Raw genomic sequence first — 18,838 nt, forward strand, 5'->3', positions numbered from 1 at the left:
AGGTCAAAACTTTATATGGCTGATCTTGAGTCGGGGTTGCATTATCTCCTTCGAGTTGAGCTTGCTGCTCATAAGACCCTGGAGGGAGCTGAGCTGAAGACCTTCAGGAATTTTATTACAGTCATTGCAAAGGTACCGTGTACTTGTGTAGTCTTTGATTACATTTGTATGGGGAACTTAATCTGTGTTGAATGAAATAGTAGGTGTATTTGATGAGAGTATTTTTTAAGAACCTTGAATGATTCACTTTTGTTTCTCTTAACTGTCCAAACCTGCATTTTCTTTTGGAAATAATTTCTGTCTGGATAGATAGGTGTATAAGTGTTTTGTTTGTTAACAAGCCAACAAGCCTGCATGTATTCGATTAGATTTCAGGTGATCATTTCAGGTTTAAAACTCAAATATTTCAAGATTCTATTTCTCTAAAGAAGTCCTGAGGCACAGGTAGCGGGGGGAGGTGCTTCTGTTGGGTATTACAAATACTAATCAGGTATTTTTTATTATGAACTGTAATATATAAAGAACCAGTATAGGACAGCACTACAACATGTAGTGCTTGTTTTTGCCTGCTATGTCATTCTTTTTATTTCTTAAACAAGGCCTTAGTGGAAAGAGAATAAAATTACTTAGCACTTTCTTCAGAGGGAAAATTTATTGCTGATTTTAATGCTTCAAGAGTCATTTTTCAGCTATTCTTAGTGTCAGTAAACAAGAAAAATTAATTGTGTATGTAATTGTAATAGGATAATTCACATTATATGATGCTTTAAGATTTGCAGAGTGTTTTCGTCATAAAGTCCAGAGAAGTGGATATTGCAGGTATTATTTGCCTTTTTGCAAATGAGAAAACAGTCACAGAAGTCAAATAACTTGTCCAAGGTCATATCACCAGCTAGTATCAAGGCTGGGCTTCTAACTCATTTTCTCTTATCTCCATATCCTTTGTTGTTTCCACTCTCCCATAACTATCTCAGCTTTGGACAGTTCATAGCTCAAGGACTAAACTAGAAGTGGGAAGCTGCTGCTGCTTCTGGGCCAAGCTGAGAAGTTGGGTGTTGTGTCGTCATCCCCCCCGCCCCCCCCTTTCTATTAATAACCTTCTGTTTCCTCTTGTTTATAAAACCTCAGTATACAGTTTCTGAATTAACTAATTAAAAAAAAAAATCAAACTAAACCTTTCCATAAAGTCACTATTAGGTTGCTTGGCATAAAATGTATAAGAACTAGTCCATAAATTGGTATCCTGCAATTTGATATTTTATATAAATTTTTCTTTCCATTCCCCCCCACCTCCCACCCATCACAATAGATAAGAATTCATTTCTTGGTGATCTTCATTCACCAAAAGTTACCAGCATGGCAGTTTCAGATGGTTTAATAGAACCCTAAGGTCCTACCTAAAAGACCTTATGGGGTTTTTCTGCACAATCCTTAAATCAAGTCTTGTAAAGAATTTTATTCCCTAAAGGGGGTACTGCCATATCAGATAAATTTTTAGGATTCATGAATTTGGATTCTAGAGACTCAGTTCGCAAATAAGGAATTAATTTTTTTTTTTTTTTGCTGTGATGGATTGCTATAAATTGGGAAGAAGACATCCCAATTTAATAAAAATCCTGAACTATCTTTTAGGACGTTGATTTTCAGTATATAAAACACAGATGATAGATGATTTCTGAATCTCCCTTAAAGGAAGATTGTTTCCTGATAATAGAATTGTTAACTTTGAGACTGTCTTTATTAGATTTAGTATTGTGTCTCTTCAGAATACAATGTAACTCAAAAAGAGATTTTAAACATTCCCTCCCTGTCAACTTTTTAATAAACCCATTCTGCTGTGCGTCTGCCATTCTATTTTACCTCAATTGTAAAAATTATGCGAAACAATATACCTTCTTTTCCCTCCTCTTTTATCAGTAATGAGATAGTTCTAAAACAGTGCTTTGTTCTAAATTCTTTAGACATTTATTGTCTGAAAGATTAATAAAAATGTCATTTGAAGTTTATCTAGGCAAAAACAGTAGCAGCACATTAGGTAAGAGACATAGTTTATACTTTAAACAATGAGAGCACTAAGATGCAAAAAGATCTTGACTGTCCTGAAGATTGGACCAAACTAAGGAGATGAAAATTAACAGAATAAGTGTGAAGTCTTTAATTTAAGTTCAGAAAATCAACTAAAGAAGTGTAGGTTAAGAAGATATGACTTAACAGCAATTCATGTCAAAGAGATTTAGGTATAGTTCCACTGTTTTCTGCACTATTTAGAAAATTTCTGGAGTATTTTATTTCATTTTGGGTGCCACATTTGAATTCCATTGATAAGGTGGAGCATATCAAGAGATGAGCAACTAGGAGAATAAAGAGTGTAGAGATCATGTAACTTGAAGAAGTTAGAAATGAAAAACACTGGAGAAGAGATGACAGGAGTACATGATAGTTGTCTTCTGATATTTGAAGGACTACCATCTGAGAGGTGTTAGAACTAGAGGATACCATAGTTGAAAGAGATTATTCAAAGTCCTCTAGTTCTGGCATTAATCAGGCATTAAATTTACTCACTGTAACTCCAGAGGATATAACTAGGACCAGTTGGATGAAAGTTACACAGATATAGATTTTAACAGTTCTGTAACTTTGTGAGTTTATAGAACTCTCCAAAAATGAACTGGGTTGCCTAATGAGATGTTTCCTATCATTGTCAAAGATGTTATAAAGGAGATTCATGCATGGAGTGGGAGATTGGACTAGATGATTTCTGAAATTTCTCTTAATTTTATGATTCTCTTGAGTGTTTTTAACCACGTAGATGCCAGAAAAAACACATATGCCTGGTAGATTCTTCATTATCGAGGCATTTTGGGAAATCAGAATTCATTTTTATAGTGGTGAATTTAAAAAGCAAAACAACAGATTGTGCTCCAAACAATAATGAGCTTTATGCAATATATTTTAAATATCTAGTATGTAAAAATCAGTCATAATCAGGTTTTTCCTCACAGTGCCACTCAGAAGTAAAAAAAAATCTCTAGCTGCCCTCATTTCCTTTAAGAAAGTGTAGCACTAATCTGTTCATCATATTATCCCCCAAATAGCCTTTGTCCTTTCTGGTGGTTCCTAGCCAGATGATTCAATTTTGTTTCATAGCTATTAGCAAATAGTGGCTGTTCTTGTCTCATTGGATGTGCTTTTTTTCTCTTTTGGTATTTTTCTCACTTTTTCCCTTTAATTTTGAAATGTGTTTCTCTGTTGGTCTCAACACGTGATTTAGATGACTCTCTAGTTCACAGTGAAAATTGCAGTTTAACTTAGAAAATGTCTTACAAGGATGCAAATCGCTAGTAAATAGATAATAGTGCTTACATATACATTTCTATATCCTGATTTTAAAAATTTCCCAGTGTTATTAAATAAGAAGTTGATAATTTAAGTTTTTTGTTTCAAAATTACTGTTGATATAGGATTATAGTTTTAGTTTTAATAGTCCTTGCAGGCACCTTTATTTTACATTTGTACTGACTCTCTCATTTGATATAGATCCGTAAGTAGGGGGCATACAGTCTCCTTATTAGGGGGACATAATTTTTTTGTGTGTAAAAATGCTAGTTTGATATCTTCAGTTTAGGTGATTGACACTCAGAACAGCATGGAAAAGAAACTAAATAGAGGAACACAGATTTGCCATCCATACCTGCTGATCAACAATTTAAATAGTGATAGCAAAGGATCCAAGAGCAAAAAAGCACCAGAGCCCCTGAGTAGAAAAGGAGGAATTAGCAACGGTTTTATCACAAAGAACATCATATAAATAAATGGGCTGTTATTTCAGATAGGCCTGCAAAGCACTTGACAACTTGATAAATAAACCATATTCAGGCATCATTTCATTTGTCATCGTAAAGTAGCTATCCCAGAGTGAAAATGAGACAGCTATTTTAATGGAGCTGGGCAGCTGTTTAAAATATAAAGGAAAGAATGATCTTGTATCCACTGGAAACTGGAAGGAAACTGGTGTGGCCTATAACTTCTCAGTGAATTTAATCTGGGAAAAGATTCTAGAGAGTCAGGTCTACATCATCATAGCTTAGATTTCCCTTTCCCTCTCTGTCAGTAAAACTGTTGACTTGGAAGGATCATTATATAAGAATGACCTAAGGCCATTCCCTTGTTAAGCAAGGCTTATACTTCATTTCATTTGTTCAAAGATTCAGAGTTCAGAAAACCAAACAATTAGAACCAGTTGAAAAATACTGATCAAAACTTCCCTTTGCATGAGTATGACACTGGAGTTTTTTTTCTGAATTAATTGTGTGGTTATGGGCATTCTTCTTTTTCAGCTGTTTCCTGGTCGCCAACCTGTGGTGAAGTTATTGGAAACTTTACAGGAGTGGTTGGTCAGTCTTCCTCTGGACAAAATCCCTTACAATGCAATCCTGGACCTAGTCAATAACAAAATGCGGGTAACTTCTAACTTCATATTCTAAACTAAGAGAGAAATGTATTGTAGTCAGGGAGATAAGAACATTGCCCTTATGGCTCTGATCCTTAGTTTAGGTCCTGCATCTGTAGAGTAACTCTCCAACCTAACCCACAGGGGTCTGGTAAAACATGGCCTAGGTTCTACAGGTTAGAAGGAAGAAAAATATTTTGAATATACTAAGCTTTGGCATTAATGGATGATCAAGATATACTGATGATAATGGGTTTAATTATATATTCCTTCTCCTCCCAATCCCCCCCTCCTCCAGTCAGATGAACCTTTTATTTCTTTGTCCTTGGGGGATAAGGCCTGTAGTTTGTTGTTCATATTCCCAGGATGATTTTGTATCTTTTCGCCCAGCAAGCTAGTTTGATATTGTGAGCATCTTAGCATCGTTCTCTACATCAAGACAATTTAGTGAAAACAAAAGTAATAGAACACTTTTTGTCATAAGATTCAATAAGCTTAAGGGACCTTAGAGGCCATGTAGGCCAACCCCCTTATTTACAGATGAGGAAATTCAGGCCTAAGAAGGAAAATGATTTGCCCCAAATCATACAAGTGGAAAATTAATTTCATTTAATAAATAAGTAAATGTAAAAATCTGTATTTGACCACAGTGCTAGGTCCATTTAAAAGCAATAATGACAAACAAACTTATTTGAAACAGCCCCACTAGTGAAGAATATGATTAAGTAGCTAGTATAGTTTCAGAGAAACCAGAACATTGCATTTAGAATTGAATATTCATTGAGGTTTAAGCATTTCCTCATTTAATTCGTATTCATGTAGAATTTTTCATCATTTACTCTTACTCTTCCAGATGAATGATTTCTTTGTTGCCTACCAAATATTTTAATAACTTGAATTAAACAAAATGCCATATTTGCCAAATATGTCCACATAGTATGTATTAGTTTTCTAATTAGCATTTTCTTCCAGTAGCTCTTATTAATAGGTGCTTTGCACAGTTACTTTACCCAGTAAATTTTGTCAGTTTCATTAATCAGTGTTTAAAGTTAAAAATGAAAATCTATTTTCTGCCTTAATGCTCCTGCAAAGTATCTTACAAGTTTAAGTTCTGAGCATTGTTTGCCATTACACTAATTTGAAATGTTCAGCAGAACTATAATGCAATATATCATGAGGTTTTATACATATAAACATGTACCATTTAATAAAACTTTTGTAAAAGTAGGAAATTAATGATAGTGAAAAATTAGACTAAACTTTAACTGACTATTCAGACTTTCCTTAGAATAATGTATTAGTAGTATTTTTGATTGAAGGAAAGGACATTTAACAACTCCCTTTTTATAGCCATGGTTTCTCAATTATTATAGTTTTGTTATTGGGCTGTTACAATGTTTCCTCATCAGCTTGCTTTTTTAAAAGTTTGACATAATTTGGTACCTCTGAGGATTTTGTTATGACTGTGCTTCGTATTTTTATTTTCCCTCTATGTTACATGAAAGCTAAGAGTTATTATAATCTGTTGAGACACTAGTAATGTCTTTCAGAAATCATAATGCTACCTTAGTGAGGTACATAGGTATATGTGGTACATCTGAAGGCCTGTTGATAGAGAACAAACCTGTGTAGTGATGTAACTAAATTCAGATTAGTATTACTCCTAGTTATGTCCTCTGGAGTTACAATGAGTTTCAGTTTGATTTAAGAACAAAACATACATTATAAATTCTCTTTCAGATTTCTGGAATATTTCTCACTAATCATGTTAAGTGGGTTGGTTGCCAAGGAAGCAGACCAGAGTTAAGGGGTTACACTTGTTCTCTTTGGAAACTTTTCCACATTTTAACTATTCAAGCTGTAGTTCATCCAAGAGCTCTGGCCAACACAGGTATGTGACATTTACAAATTAATTGATTGTTGACTATAACCATAACTTAAGGAACATGGACCTATATTCATTTGACTATCAGGACATCAGAAAATTAGGCACAGTTCTTTTGTTCCCAGCTTAACTTGGATGGATAATAGTAGCTCATAAGTTCTTCTGGTAAAATTAAAATTTAAGACTTAGGAGTTCTGGAGTGAATTTAATTTCTGCTTCTATCCAATACCAGCATGAACTTGAGAAACCTGGGAGAAGGAAGTTACAAAGAAGAACAGAGACTTGGGACTGCTTGTCTGTACCTCTTTTTGAGTGACATTGTATTCTGAAGGGTCAGTAAAACTAGGAAAAATACAACGATCCAAAGCCAGTTTGAACAATAACATTTTTAGGAAAGAGCCAACCAACGCTTACATAATAATAGCCGCTGGCATTTCTATAGCCTTTTATAGTTTGCAAAGCACTTTATATGCATTGTTTCAGCTGAGCTTAACTTTATGAGGTGAGTAGTAGAGGCATTATTATTCCCATTTTATAGTTGAGGAAACTAGGCCCAGGGAAATAAAGTGACTTGCTGTTTCATATCTCCTGATTGGTCTCCCTGCTTCAACTCTTGGTCCAGTCCATCCTTCACACAGCTGCCAAAGTGATTTTCCTAAAGTTCAAATTTGACCGTGGTGCTACCCTACTCAGTAAACTCTAGTAGTGTCCATGAAGTCTGGGATGAAATATAAACATGCTTTTAAAGTCCCTTTTAAAACAGCTTTTCTACCCTTACTACATGTTACTCCCCTTCACCTATTCTGTGTTCCAGTAAAAGTAACTGGCTTACTGTACCTTAGACACAGCACTTCTTTTCCTACCTACATGCCTTTGTACTAACTGTCCCACATGCCTGGAATGCCTAAATGCCTTTTTAATTTCTAATGTCTTTCAAGACTCAGTTGAAGCACTACCTTCTACATGAAGTCTTTCCTAATCCTACTAGCTGCTGGTGCCCCCTCACCTTGTATGTCTTTTATGTATGCCTATGTGTGTACATATTGCCTCCCCCAATAGACTGTAAGCTCTTTTGAGGGCATATACTTTTACTTTTGTCTTTCATCCCCAGTTTCTAGAATGATGCCTGGCAAATAGGAGATGACTAATAAATTATTGCAGGTTGATTTATTGATAGATTATATATTGAGCAATTCACCAAAGAAAGTTCTGGATTTCATGGATTTAGGATTTTGTTAGTTTCTCTGTTTATGATAATTCCTGACAAAGGAACAATTTCTTTCCTGGACATAGCTTTCTAGGACTCAGGGCCATTAACCTTAACATTCTGCCTCACATAGAGGTAGAGGTTTTTCTAAGACTTGATTCAAGAAGAATTGTGTAGAAGAAAGAGGTGAGTCTTCTACATGAGACCTGGTGGGGTTTATACCTCCTCCGAAACAGAAACTGAAAATACCATTCATTCAACTCCTTGTTGTTCCTTGCACAAGACTCTCCATCTTCCTACTCAAATCCCAACTAAAATCCAACCTTTTACAGGAGCCTTTCCTGATTCTTCTTAATTCTAGTGGCTTCCTTCTGTGGATCATCTCCAGTTTATCCTGTATATAACTGTTTGTACGTAGTTGTTTACATGTTGTCTCACCCATTAGGTTGTGAGCTCATTGAGAATACGGACTGTCTTTCACATTTGTTTGCATTCCCAGTGCCTAGCTTAGCATAGTGCCTGGCATAGAGTAGGTGATTAAGAAATATTTATTGAATGTCACAGCTAGATATTGAGAACATAAAGACAAAATAAAAGTAGCCCCTTTCCTCAAGGAGCTTAAATTCTGTTGGAGTGAAGCAACATGTACACAGATAATTAAATACAAATTCTGTGCAAAGTAAGTCTGGGTGTGTGGGAGTAGAAATTCAAAGGATCACAAGAATCTCATTTCATGAAAGTCAGACCAAGTCTTATTCTAGAACATGCAGCTAAACCACAGAAATCCACTTTTTAAGTTAAGCAGGTCCTTCATATGAGAAAGAAGTTATTTAGACATGAAGCAGTTATAGCATCAAGGAAGTAACAGAAAAATGGCTTAAAGTTATACACTCACAGATATTTAGCAGAAGGAACTTGAGGTAGTCGTTTCCCTCCTCCAGGTGTCCCTCTGTTTTCTCATTTTTTAAAGAAGGAGATTGGATTAGATTGTTAGCCATAATCCGTTGATCATATCCTTGATGGGAAAATGTATACAGATCAATCAGATACAGGCATGAATGTGACATGTGTAAAGAAAGGGTTAAGTCGAAATGCCACAAAAAGTTTAAGCTAGCACATTTCAAGGGACCTCTGGGTATTCCTAGAGCCACAGTGGAGCTCAGTTTCAATCAAAGCCGCATGCTTGTTGTACAATAAGTTCTGTCCTTGAAAAGGACATTTCTATGTCAACAATTTGGTTCTAAAATTCCTGTGAAGCATATATATTTATGTTGTCCTGGTTAGAAATATGCCTAATCGTAATAGAAATACAACTAGTAAAATTGATTTCTCATGCACAAAACAGAAAATTAGCAGTGAGAAATAACTTTCAGTTAAGTAGGCACCAGAGGTTTTGTAGAGGAGAGTTGTATGAGATAAGAGAACCAAGAAAAGGAGCTGATGTTCAGATGTTTATAGTAGCCTGAGTCACATGGAGAGATACTATATTGACAGTATAAGCCATCTTTTTTTTTAATTAGCCCTTCAGCCACGATGGATGGAGCACTGGACTTGAAGGCAGGAAGACCTGAACTTAAATCTGGCCTCAGACATTTAATAGCTGTGTGATCTGAGCAAGTCACTTAACTTCTCTCTGCCACAATTTTCTTCATCTGTGAAAGCAAGGGTACTAATAGCATCTCCTAGGGTTGTTTTAAGGACCAAATGAAATAATATTTGTAAATCACTTAGTACTGTGCCTGGCACATGGTGTGCACTTAATTCAGGCTTATTTCCTTCCTTATGCCATAAAAAAAATTCATAAACTAAAACTATTTGGCATCTTATTTTTATTTGATATTGTAGCTCTATAAAATTTGCTCAAGTCCTCTAAAATTGAAGAAAGAGAACATCTTGAAGTAACAGTCTAAAGGATCCTCAGTGTACATTAACTTAGTAAAAAATTAGAGCAGACCCGTGATGAGTGTATCTTATACCCAAAGAATTGGGTCAGCCTGAGACAGCCGGATTATGTCTTGGAAGGTTTTTCCTCTCCTTATTGCATGTTTAAATCCTGTCTGCTAAAAAGCATGATGCATTCATTCTCTAATCCTCCCCACCACAGGTAGGGTTTTATGGTTCTTGTCCATTTTAAAGATTAGAGTTACCCTAAATTTGTACTAGTTTGTGAGAGAGTGAAAAGAGGAGATTACGCAGTGATACATGGCAGATGTTAGTAGAAGATCCAGCTCTTAGCCAGAAAAAGATAAAAATGAGCCATTTTATGTTTATAGAAAAAAAAAACAAAAAACGCCAAGGACATTTTCCTTTTTTGGAGCAGTTTCATATTAAAATGCAAACATAATTGAATGCTTTTCTAAATTTTCTTTCTGTATATTTTAAAATATATGTATATGAATAGGACTAATATGGAAATATGTTTTACACGATTCCACGTGTATAATCTATTTCAAATTGCTAACCATTTTAGAAAGGGAGTGGTGAGGGAGGAAGATAATTTAGAACTCGAAATTTTAAAAAAATAAAAGTTAAAAACTTGCTCAACATGTGATTAGGAAAAATACTGTTAAATATATGCATGTGTATACGTGTATATTTATATACAAAAGTAAAATATATAGAATATATACAGAAGTAAAAAATGTTGTGATTTAACTAATGTTACCATTTCAATCACTGAATTTAAAAGAATTTCTCAAAAAGTGTGCCACATGATTTTTATTTCTCTCCCCTCACCCCTTCCAGCTCATTTTAAATTAAATAAAGTAAGAGTTATAAACATTAGTAGGAAGCATCTTTAAACCAAGAATTTTACTTTCTGTTATGTTAACTATTTTCCCTCTTGAAGTAATTGTTTTACTTTAAATTCATGATTTGGATTAAGAAAAAATTGTTTTGAAATTATTGTGTAGTATTTCTTTTAATACTGACACTTAATCTACTTTAATCTCATGAGTCCTTTCTTTGTTTTCATTCAATCTCTGATATTAAATATTTGAATGGAGATTTCTATGTTCAATATAGTATTGATTCTCTTTTGCTTTTCATGTATTTTTGTCTCTAATGTTAATTACTTCCTTTTGACTTTGAAGTTTGTTTTCTTAGAGCTTGACTACATTTCTTTTTTTAAATATATAATTTATTTATTTTTCAGTTAACATTCACTTCCACAAGAATTTGAATTCAAAATTTTCTCCCCATCTCTCCCCACCCCCCAACCCAGGACAGCATGCACCCATCCACCCCTTCCTCCAGTCTATCCTCCCTTCTGTTACCCACCCTTCTTCCATCTGCCTTCCCCTCTGTTTTCCTCTAGGGCAAAATAGATTTCTATACTCCATTGCCCACATAGCTTAATTTCTAGTTGCATGTTAAAACAATTTTTAACAATGCAAAGCACTTCCATAATAGTTATGTTGTAAAAGACTAACCACATTTCCTTCTGTCCTCTCCTGCCCTTAACTTATTCTGTTCTCTCCCTTGACCTGTCCTCCCACAATAGTGTTTGCTTCTGATTATGCCTTTCCCCAATTTGTAGTCCCTTCTATTATCTTCCTTCTCCTATCTCCTTTCCCCTTGCAGGGTAAAGTAGATTCCCATATCTAATTGAGTGGGTATTATTCCCTCCTTAAGCCAAATCCCTTGAGAGTAAGGCTCAATTATTTCCTTTCATCTCCCCCCTCTTCCCCTCCATTGTAAAAGCTCTTTCTTCCCTCTTTTATGTGAGATGATTTGCTATATTCTACTTCTCCCTTTCTCTTACTCCTAGTACAATCCATTCAGCAGTAAATTTTATTTTTTTTAAGTATTCTGCCTTCATATTCAGTTCACTCTGTGCCCTCTCTCTATGTGTGTGTATATATGTGTGTTTGTATCTGTATATACACACATACACATATGTACAGACATACCTACACATATATAATATACACCTACACACACATATATATATATACACACACACATACCACATATATATATATATTCCCTCTAACTACCCTAATACTGAAAAAGGTCTCATGAATTCAACTTTAATGACTTCCTTAAGGCTTCTCTTTCCTGTTAACCTTTTCATGTTTCTCTTGATTCTTGTATTTGAAAGTCAAATTTTCTTGAATAGAAAATATAGAAATAGAAAATGGAACTGAATGCTCTGGTATTGCAACAAGAATGCTTGGAAGTCCTCTATTTCATTGAAATTCCATTTTCCCCTAAAGTATTATACTGGGTTTTTTTTTTTCAATTTATTTATTTTAGTTTTCAACATTCATTTCCACAAGATTTTGAGTTTCAAATTTTCTCCCCATCTCTCCCCTCCCCCACCCCAAAACACTATGCATTCTGATTATCCCTTCCCCCAATCTACCCTCCCTTCTATCACATCCCTCCCTTCCCTTATCCCCATCTTCTCTCTTTTCTTGTAGGGCAAGATAGATTTCTATTTGCTATTACCTGTATTTCTTATTTCCCAGTTAAATGCAAAAACAATTCTCAACATTTGTTCCTAAAACTTTGAGTTCCAGCTTTTCTCCCTTCCTCCCTCGCCACCCATCCCCACTGAGAAGGCAAGCAATTCAATATAGGCTATATATGTGTAGTTTTGCTAAAGACTTCCATAGTAGTCATGTTGTGAAAGACTAACTATATTTCCCTCCATCCTATCCTGCACCCCCCCATTTATTCTATTCTTTTGACCTTATGCCTCCCCAAAAGTGTTTACTTCTAATTACTCCCTCCTCTCATTTGCCCTCCCTTCTGTCATCACCCCCCCCACACTCCACTTATCCCCTTCTCCCCTACTTTCCTATAGTGTAAGATAGATTTTCATACCAAACTGAGTGTGCATGTTATTTCTTCCTTAAGCCAAATGTGATGGGTGTAAGCTTCACTTTTCCCCTCTCACCTCCCCCTTTTCCCCTCCACTGAAAAAGCTTTTTCTTGCCTTTTTTATGAGAGATAATTTGCCCCATACCATTTCTCCCTTTCTCCTCCCATTATATTCCTCTCTCACCCCATAATTTTATTTTTTAGATATCATCTCTTCCTATTCAACTCACTCTGCTCCCTCCGTCTATGTGTGTGTGTGTGTGTGTGTGTGTGTGTGTGTGTGTGTGTGTGTGTGTGTATAATCCCTCCAACTACTCAAATACTGAGAAGAGTTTCAAGAGTTACAAATACTATTGTTTTGCTGGGTAGGTGATTCTTGGTTTTAATCCTAGTTCTTTTGACTTCTGGAATATCATATTCCAAGCCCTTCAATCCATTAATGTAGAAGCTGCCAGATCCTGTGTTATCCTGATTGTATTTTCATAATACTCGAATTGTTTCTTTCTGGATGTTTGCAATATTTTCTCTTTGACCTGGGAACTCTGGAATTTGGCTACAATATTCCTGGGAGTTTTCCTTTTGGGATCTCTTTCAGCAGGTGATTGGTGGAGTCTTTCAATATTTATTTTACCCTCCGGTTCCAGAATATCAGGGCAATTTTCCTTGATAATTTCATGAAAGATGATGTCTAGGCTCTTTTTTTGATCATGGCTTTCAGGTAGTCCCATAATTTTTAAATTGTCTCTCCTGGATCTATTTTCCAGGTCAGTTGTTTTTCCAATGAGATATTTCACATTATCTTCCATTTTTTTCATTCTTTTGGTTTTGTTTTGTAATTTCTTGATTTCTCATAAAGTCATTAGCTTCCATCTGCTCCATTCTAATTTTGAAAGTACTATTTTCTTCAGTGAGCTTTTGAACCTCCTTTTCCATTTGGCTAATTCTGCTTTTTAAAGCATTTTTCTACTCATTGGCTTTTTGGGCCTCTTTTGCCATTTGGGTTACTCTGTTTTTAAAACTGTTAATTTTTTTGTGTCTCCTTTAGCAAGCTGTTGACTTGCTTTCCCTGCTTTTCTTGCATCGCTCTCATTTCTCTTCCCAATTTTTCCTCCACCTCTCTTACTTGATTTTCAAAATCCTTTTTGAGCTCTTCTGTGACTGGAGACCATTGCATATTTACTTAGGAGGTTTTGGATGCAGACACTTTGACTTTTATGTCTTCCTCTGATGGTATGCATTGTTCTTCCTTATCTGAAAGGATGGAAGAAAATACCTGCTCACCAAGAAAGTAACCTTCTGTTGTCTTATTCCTTTTTTGGGCATTTTCCCAGCCAGTTATTTGACTTTTGAGTCCTTTGTCAAGTGGAGGGTATACTCTAGGGACCTGTAGGTTTTCAGTTCCTCCAAGATGACACAATCAAGTGAGAGGAGTCTACTCCTCTCCTGACCTGCACACTGGTCTGTGAGCAACCACAAGCAGTCTTTTCTGCCCTGGAACTGCCAGTAGGGTTCCCTCTCCACAGCTGTCACCAGCTCCACCATGCCAGCATTTCTCCTCATTCCAGGACCATCACTCAGAACTGAGACCCAGATCAGCTGCTCAATTTTTCCAGTCTTTAGGCTGAGGGCTGCAAAAGGTGGGCTGTCACTGCCCTGGGGCTGAACCTGAGGCCAGACCCTACACCCCTCTCACCCAGGTTAAAGAACTTTCTTACTAACCTTTGAAGCTTTCTTTGGCATTTGTGGGTTGAGAAATCTGGGAAACGCAGCTGCTACCTATGATTCTGCACCCTGCAGCCTGTTACAGTCCTGTCCGTGCTGTGCCACACAGCCCATGTTGGGCTGCGCACTATTCTGAGTCTGGTGTGATAAACCTTTCCTGTTGGCCTTCCATGCTGTCTTGGGCTGGAAATCTCTTTCACTCTGTAGTTTAGTGGCTTCTGCTGCTCTAGAATTTGTTTAGAGTCATTTTTTACAGGCATTTTATGGGCTGTGGGGGGAAAGCTAGCAGGTCCATCCTTCTACTCCACCATCTTGGCTCCACGTTGACTGCATTTCTTTTTTGGTTGTGAAGTTAGAGAGAGGGAAAAAAAGATGGAGAGGGCATTTATTAAATACTTCTTATATGCCTAACACTCTACTAAGTACTGGGAAGATGCATACAAGCAAATAAGACAGTTCTTGTCTCTCAAAGAGCTTGCATTTTATTAGAGAACGATATTGTACAAAGGGAACTCCAGCTGAAGTTGGTAGTACCCAGAAAGTGATGTCGAAGCCCGGGTTTGTGCATAGTTGTGCAAAAGGTCACTTATCAGTGCATACCCTTGATTTTGCTTTTGTTTTTTTGTAGCCTTTGGCAAATATGCCTTTTGCTTATATGATTTGAAGTTGGAATTTTTTCTGATTCAAAGATGGATAGCCTTGTAAATAATTTCAGGCCTCTTACTGGTTTGATAATCATTACCACAAGTGTTCTCTCACAAGATGATTATGCGAGTAGCTAAAGAAACTTAAATCAAGTCATTTTGATCATTCACATAATAAATAGCAATCAAAAGAAGAATAACCAGAAAACTATAGTAGTTTTTGAAGACTTTGTGTGCTATTCCAATCTCATTCACATTATATTTTAAAATAATTGTAAAGGGAAAACCATGAATCAGGAAGACCTAACAGTCATTCATGTTTAGTTATGGTGACCTCCAGAGAAATGTTACAAACTTCGAGGTGAATGACATGCGTATAACAAGTTAAATATTTGATGAACAATGATGACTGATGTACTAAAACATAAGCATTATGAACAAATGAAACCATAATTCTAATTTTAAAATGAGAAAGTATAATTTAAACTAACCGAGTCAAGCAATGACATTTAAATACACTTCTGCCAATTCCCAAGCCACTAACTGGTAGATCAGACTTTTAAAGAAGTGTGTTAACCCTTTGTGTGCAGTATGCTTAATAGTATTCTAGTATTCTACAAGCATGAAGGAGCCTTCCAGAGGGCATTAGGTACTCAGAAAAATCCATTTTCATATTTCTATAAAAGTGTGTATAGATTTTAAAAGCATATATTTATTTACTGATATACAGGTTTTCTTAGTCACGTATCATATACATAGGACAAAATAAAATGGATTGTTTGACTTGGATATGCTATACAAAGTGTGCTGGTTTTACTGAAAATGTTTCTCTTTTTCTACATGACTAGCCCTTCTAAGATGAACTGGCCAACAAGTGTTTATCTAGTATGGTGTATATATTGTGAAGGTAGTTAAGCTCATGTTGTTCCTACAGGTTTTGAAGATAATCCCCAAGTCGTTTTACAAATTATGAGACAGTACCTTGAGACATTTTTTGGATGTAGAGAATGTGCTCAACATTTTGAAGAAATGGCTAAAGAATCCATGGACTCAGTGAAAACTCTGGATGACGCAGTCCTTTGGCTGTGGAAGACACACAACAAAGTGAATAACATGCTGGCAGGTATGACGAAAATGACACTCAGTGAAAACCTTCTGACCCTTTATAGAGTATGGTTATGACTAGTTATAGTCATATAACTTGGTTTGGCCAGAGGGAATTACTTTCAAGTGAGAAGTTGAACAAGTGTGTCTTTCACTAGCTTTATAGCAGCTAACTGTGTAAATCACTTGGTGACTCGATAGAATTTTGATTGTCTTTGATCTGTGGTCTGGTACCACAGTTGTTAAATACAGAAGAACTTCCTATCAGCATACTTCATAACACCCAATACTAAAAGATACATGGTCTTCAATTAGCAATAATTCCCTTTTGTTCTCTCCACTTCTAACCCTGCTCCTCATTTCCACCATTGTTATTAAAGGATAAACAAAATTCTCATTATACACATGTATAGTTAAGCAAAACAAATTCCTGCACTGGCCATGTTCAGAAAAATGCATGTCTCATTTTGCAGTCTGAGTCTTCTAACTCTCTGTCTGCAGGTGATAGCGTATTTCATTATTAATCCTCTGAGATGAGTTCCTAATTTTTTCAGAGTTCTGTTTCTGTTCACTTCAATCTCTCTTAGTTCATATAAGTCTTCCCAGGTTTCTCCAAATTCATCCCCTTCATAATTTCTTACAGCATAATAGTACTCCATCATATTTACATACCATAATTTGTCCAGCCTTTCCTCAGCTTATTAGCACCCCCTCAGATTCCCATACTTTGCTGCCTCAAAAAGAGCTATAAATATTTCTGCATATCCTTAGTGGTCAATTCCAGGGTAGAGTCTGATTGCTGCTCCATCCAGTATGAACTCTGCAAACTCCTGACCTGGGTTTGTGTCTGAGCAATGGTAGACTGTAGCTGGGCTCAGCATCTGCTCTCCAGGAAGTAGGGAAGCTCTGCTCATTGAGAGTGACAGAACTGCAGGTTCCTCTTTGGTTAGGGATTCTTGTCCTGGTTATTCTTCTGTAGACTTCAGACTGGGCCCAAATCTGGAACTCTTGATACTCCTGCCTTATTCCTGGTATCTGAGCCACACTGCTGCTGCTTTCTTCTGAACTTGTTCCTCTTTCCTCACCTCACTTGGGGTCTGTGTCTCCTTGGGTAGGAGTATTAGTGAAAGTGAGCACAGGTCCCCTCATTAGTCTGCCCTGGGTCTGTGAGCCAGAAGTGGGTGGTGTACAACAAAGCTGCCATTCACCTCTTCCCATTATAGCTCTAGTCTTTTCATCATCTTGTAGGCTTATATTCACTTTTTCTGGGTAAGTCATTCTTAGCTGTATGCCTATATCCCTTGCCTTCTGGTTCAGAAGTTCCCAAACTTATTTGGCCTATTCTCCCCCTTTAAAAAAAAATTACTCACCATCCCCCTGGAAATCTACTTTCTTTAACCTTTTAACAGCTTTTTAAAAAATTTGCATCATTTCATATATATATATATATATATATATATATATATATGTAATATATACATATATGTATTTTAAATGACACATCTTAAATTTAATAATATATTGTAAATTTGTGGGTTTTTTTCTCCATTGAAGTTTTGATGATGTGGTAATGCATCATGTAATCATATAGTATTGTATTGTAAGTAAGACATTACATGCACATATTCCTGCCAATGTATGCTGGACTTCCCAACAATTCATGAGACAGTTTCCTGCCAACACTTGCTTGTTAAGACCTGTTAGTGGACTTGACCACTGATGGGTTATAACTTGCATTTTGTGTGTTTATTTGGAAAACATGTAATCACCTCAACTCTGTTACACAACAGATGAAACATGTATGAACAGTTTTTCAAAAATTTTTTGTCTTCTTTCTTTATGCTTCCACCACCCCTTTATTTTTATTCAATACTTCCCAATCACGAGGCTTCTACCACCCCCTTGGATTGTTCTAGTGCCCCCATCCTCCCAACAGGTCAGTATTGCTCACTTTGGGAACCTCTGTATCTTGAATATGGTATTCCAAGTTCTCTCCTCTCCTTTATAATGTTGACTGCTAAATCATGTGTGATCCTGAATGTGACTATCCAGTATTTGAATTCTTTTTAACTGCCAGCAGAATTTTTTCTTTGACCGGAAAAGCTCTGGATTTTAGCTGTTATGTACCTGAGATTTTTCATTTTGGAGTTTCTTTCAGGAGATGAGTGAGATTCCTTCTGTTTCCACTTTGCTCTCTGATTCTAACAGCGGTAGGGAACCTGCAGCCTCGAGGCCATATGTGGCCTTCTAGGTCCTCAAGTGCAGCCTTTGAATGAAACCAAATTCACAGAACAAATCCCTTAACCAAAGGATTTGTTCTATAAAACTTGGGCTCAGTCAGAAGGCCACACCTAAGGATGTAGAAGGCTACATGTAAACTTGAGGCTGCAGGTTCCCCACCCCTATAAGAGATTTGGAGACTTCCTTTTAATATTTCTTGAAATAAGATGTCTAAGTTTTGATCCTGACATTCAAGTAATCCAATAATCCTTAAGTTTTTTCTCCTTGATCTGTTTTCTGTTTAGTTGTTTTTGTTATGAGATACATTATGTTTTCTTCTATTTTTTCAGTCTTTTGACTTTGTTTCAATATTTCTTGTTGTCTCATGGAACCCTGTTATGTGTCTGAGGTTACCCCAGTATGGGTTTTGGGACCCTTGGCATGATTCACAGCCTCCTCTGCTACTCTGCTATCTTGGCTCCCAATTCCACATTATTTTACTTGTACAGCTTCCAGGGAATAACAAGTTTACATCAACAAAGTGAGAACCACAATAAGAAAAGAATGAAAAATTAGGATGACTTAAGCTTCTCAGATCAATTGTTTTGGGGCAGATAAAAGACCCCTATACTGGGAGTCAGGAGATCTGGGTTTTTGTCCTAACTGTGCCACTAATTTGCTGTGCAAATTTGGGCAAGTCACTTCTCTTTGGGCCTCCCTTTTTTCATCTTCCAGATGAGAGGTTAAATTATAGGTGATCTCTAAAGTCCATTACAACT

At 36.3% G+C, this 18,838-nt stretch overlaps 1 protein-coding gene across 2 annotated transcripts in view; it reads left to right on the forward strand.

The window, feature by feature from the left end:
- The window catches only part of QSOX2 (quiescin sulfhydryl oxidase 2), a 79,008-nt gene that overhangs the window by 54,079 nt on the left and 6,091 nt on the right, over nucleotides 1-18,838 (forward strand). For both annotated transcript variants that reach the window (XM_072632973.1, XM_072632972.1), the window contains exons 8-11: nucleotides 3-132; nucleotides 4,338-4,460; nucleotides 6,191-6,341; nucleotides 15,670-15,858. In XM_072632973.1, coding sequence (XP_072489074.1) covers nucleotides 3-132; nucleotides 4,338-4,460; nucleotides 6,191-6,341; nucleotides 15,670-15,858 — 593 coding nt within the window. The remainder of the gene's footprint in view (nucleotides 1-2; nucleotides 133-4,337; nucleotides 4,461-6,190; nucleotides 6,342-15,669; nucleotides 15,859-18,838) is intronic.

The sequence above is a fragment of the Notamacropus eugenii genome, chromosome 1, assembly GCF_028372415.1.
Source record: "Notamacropus eugenii isolate mMacEug1 chromosome 1, mMacEug1.pri_v2, whole genome shotgun sequence".
Taxonomy (NCBI): domain Eukaryota; kingdom Metazoa; phylum Chordata; class Mammalia; order Diprotodontia; family Macropodidae; genus Notamacropus; species Notamacropus eugenii.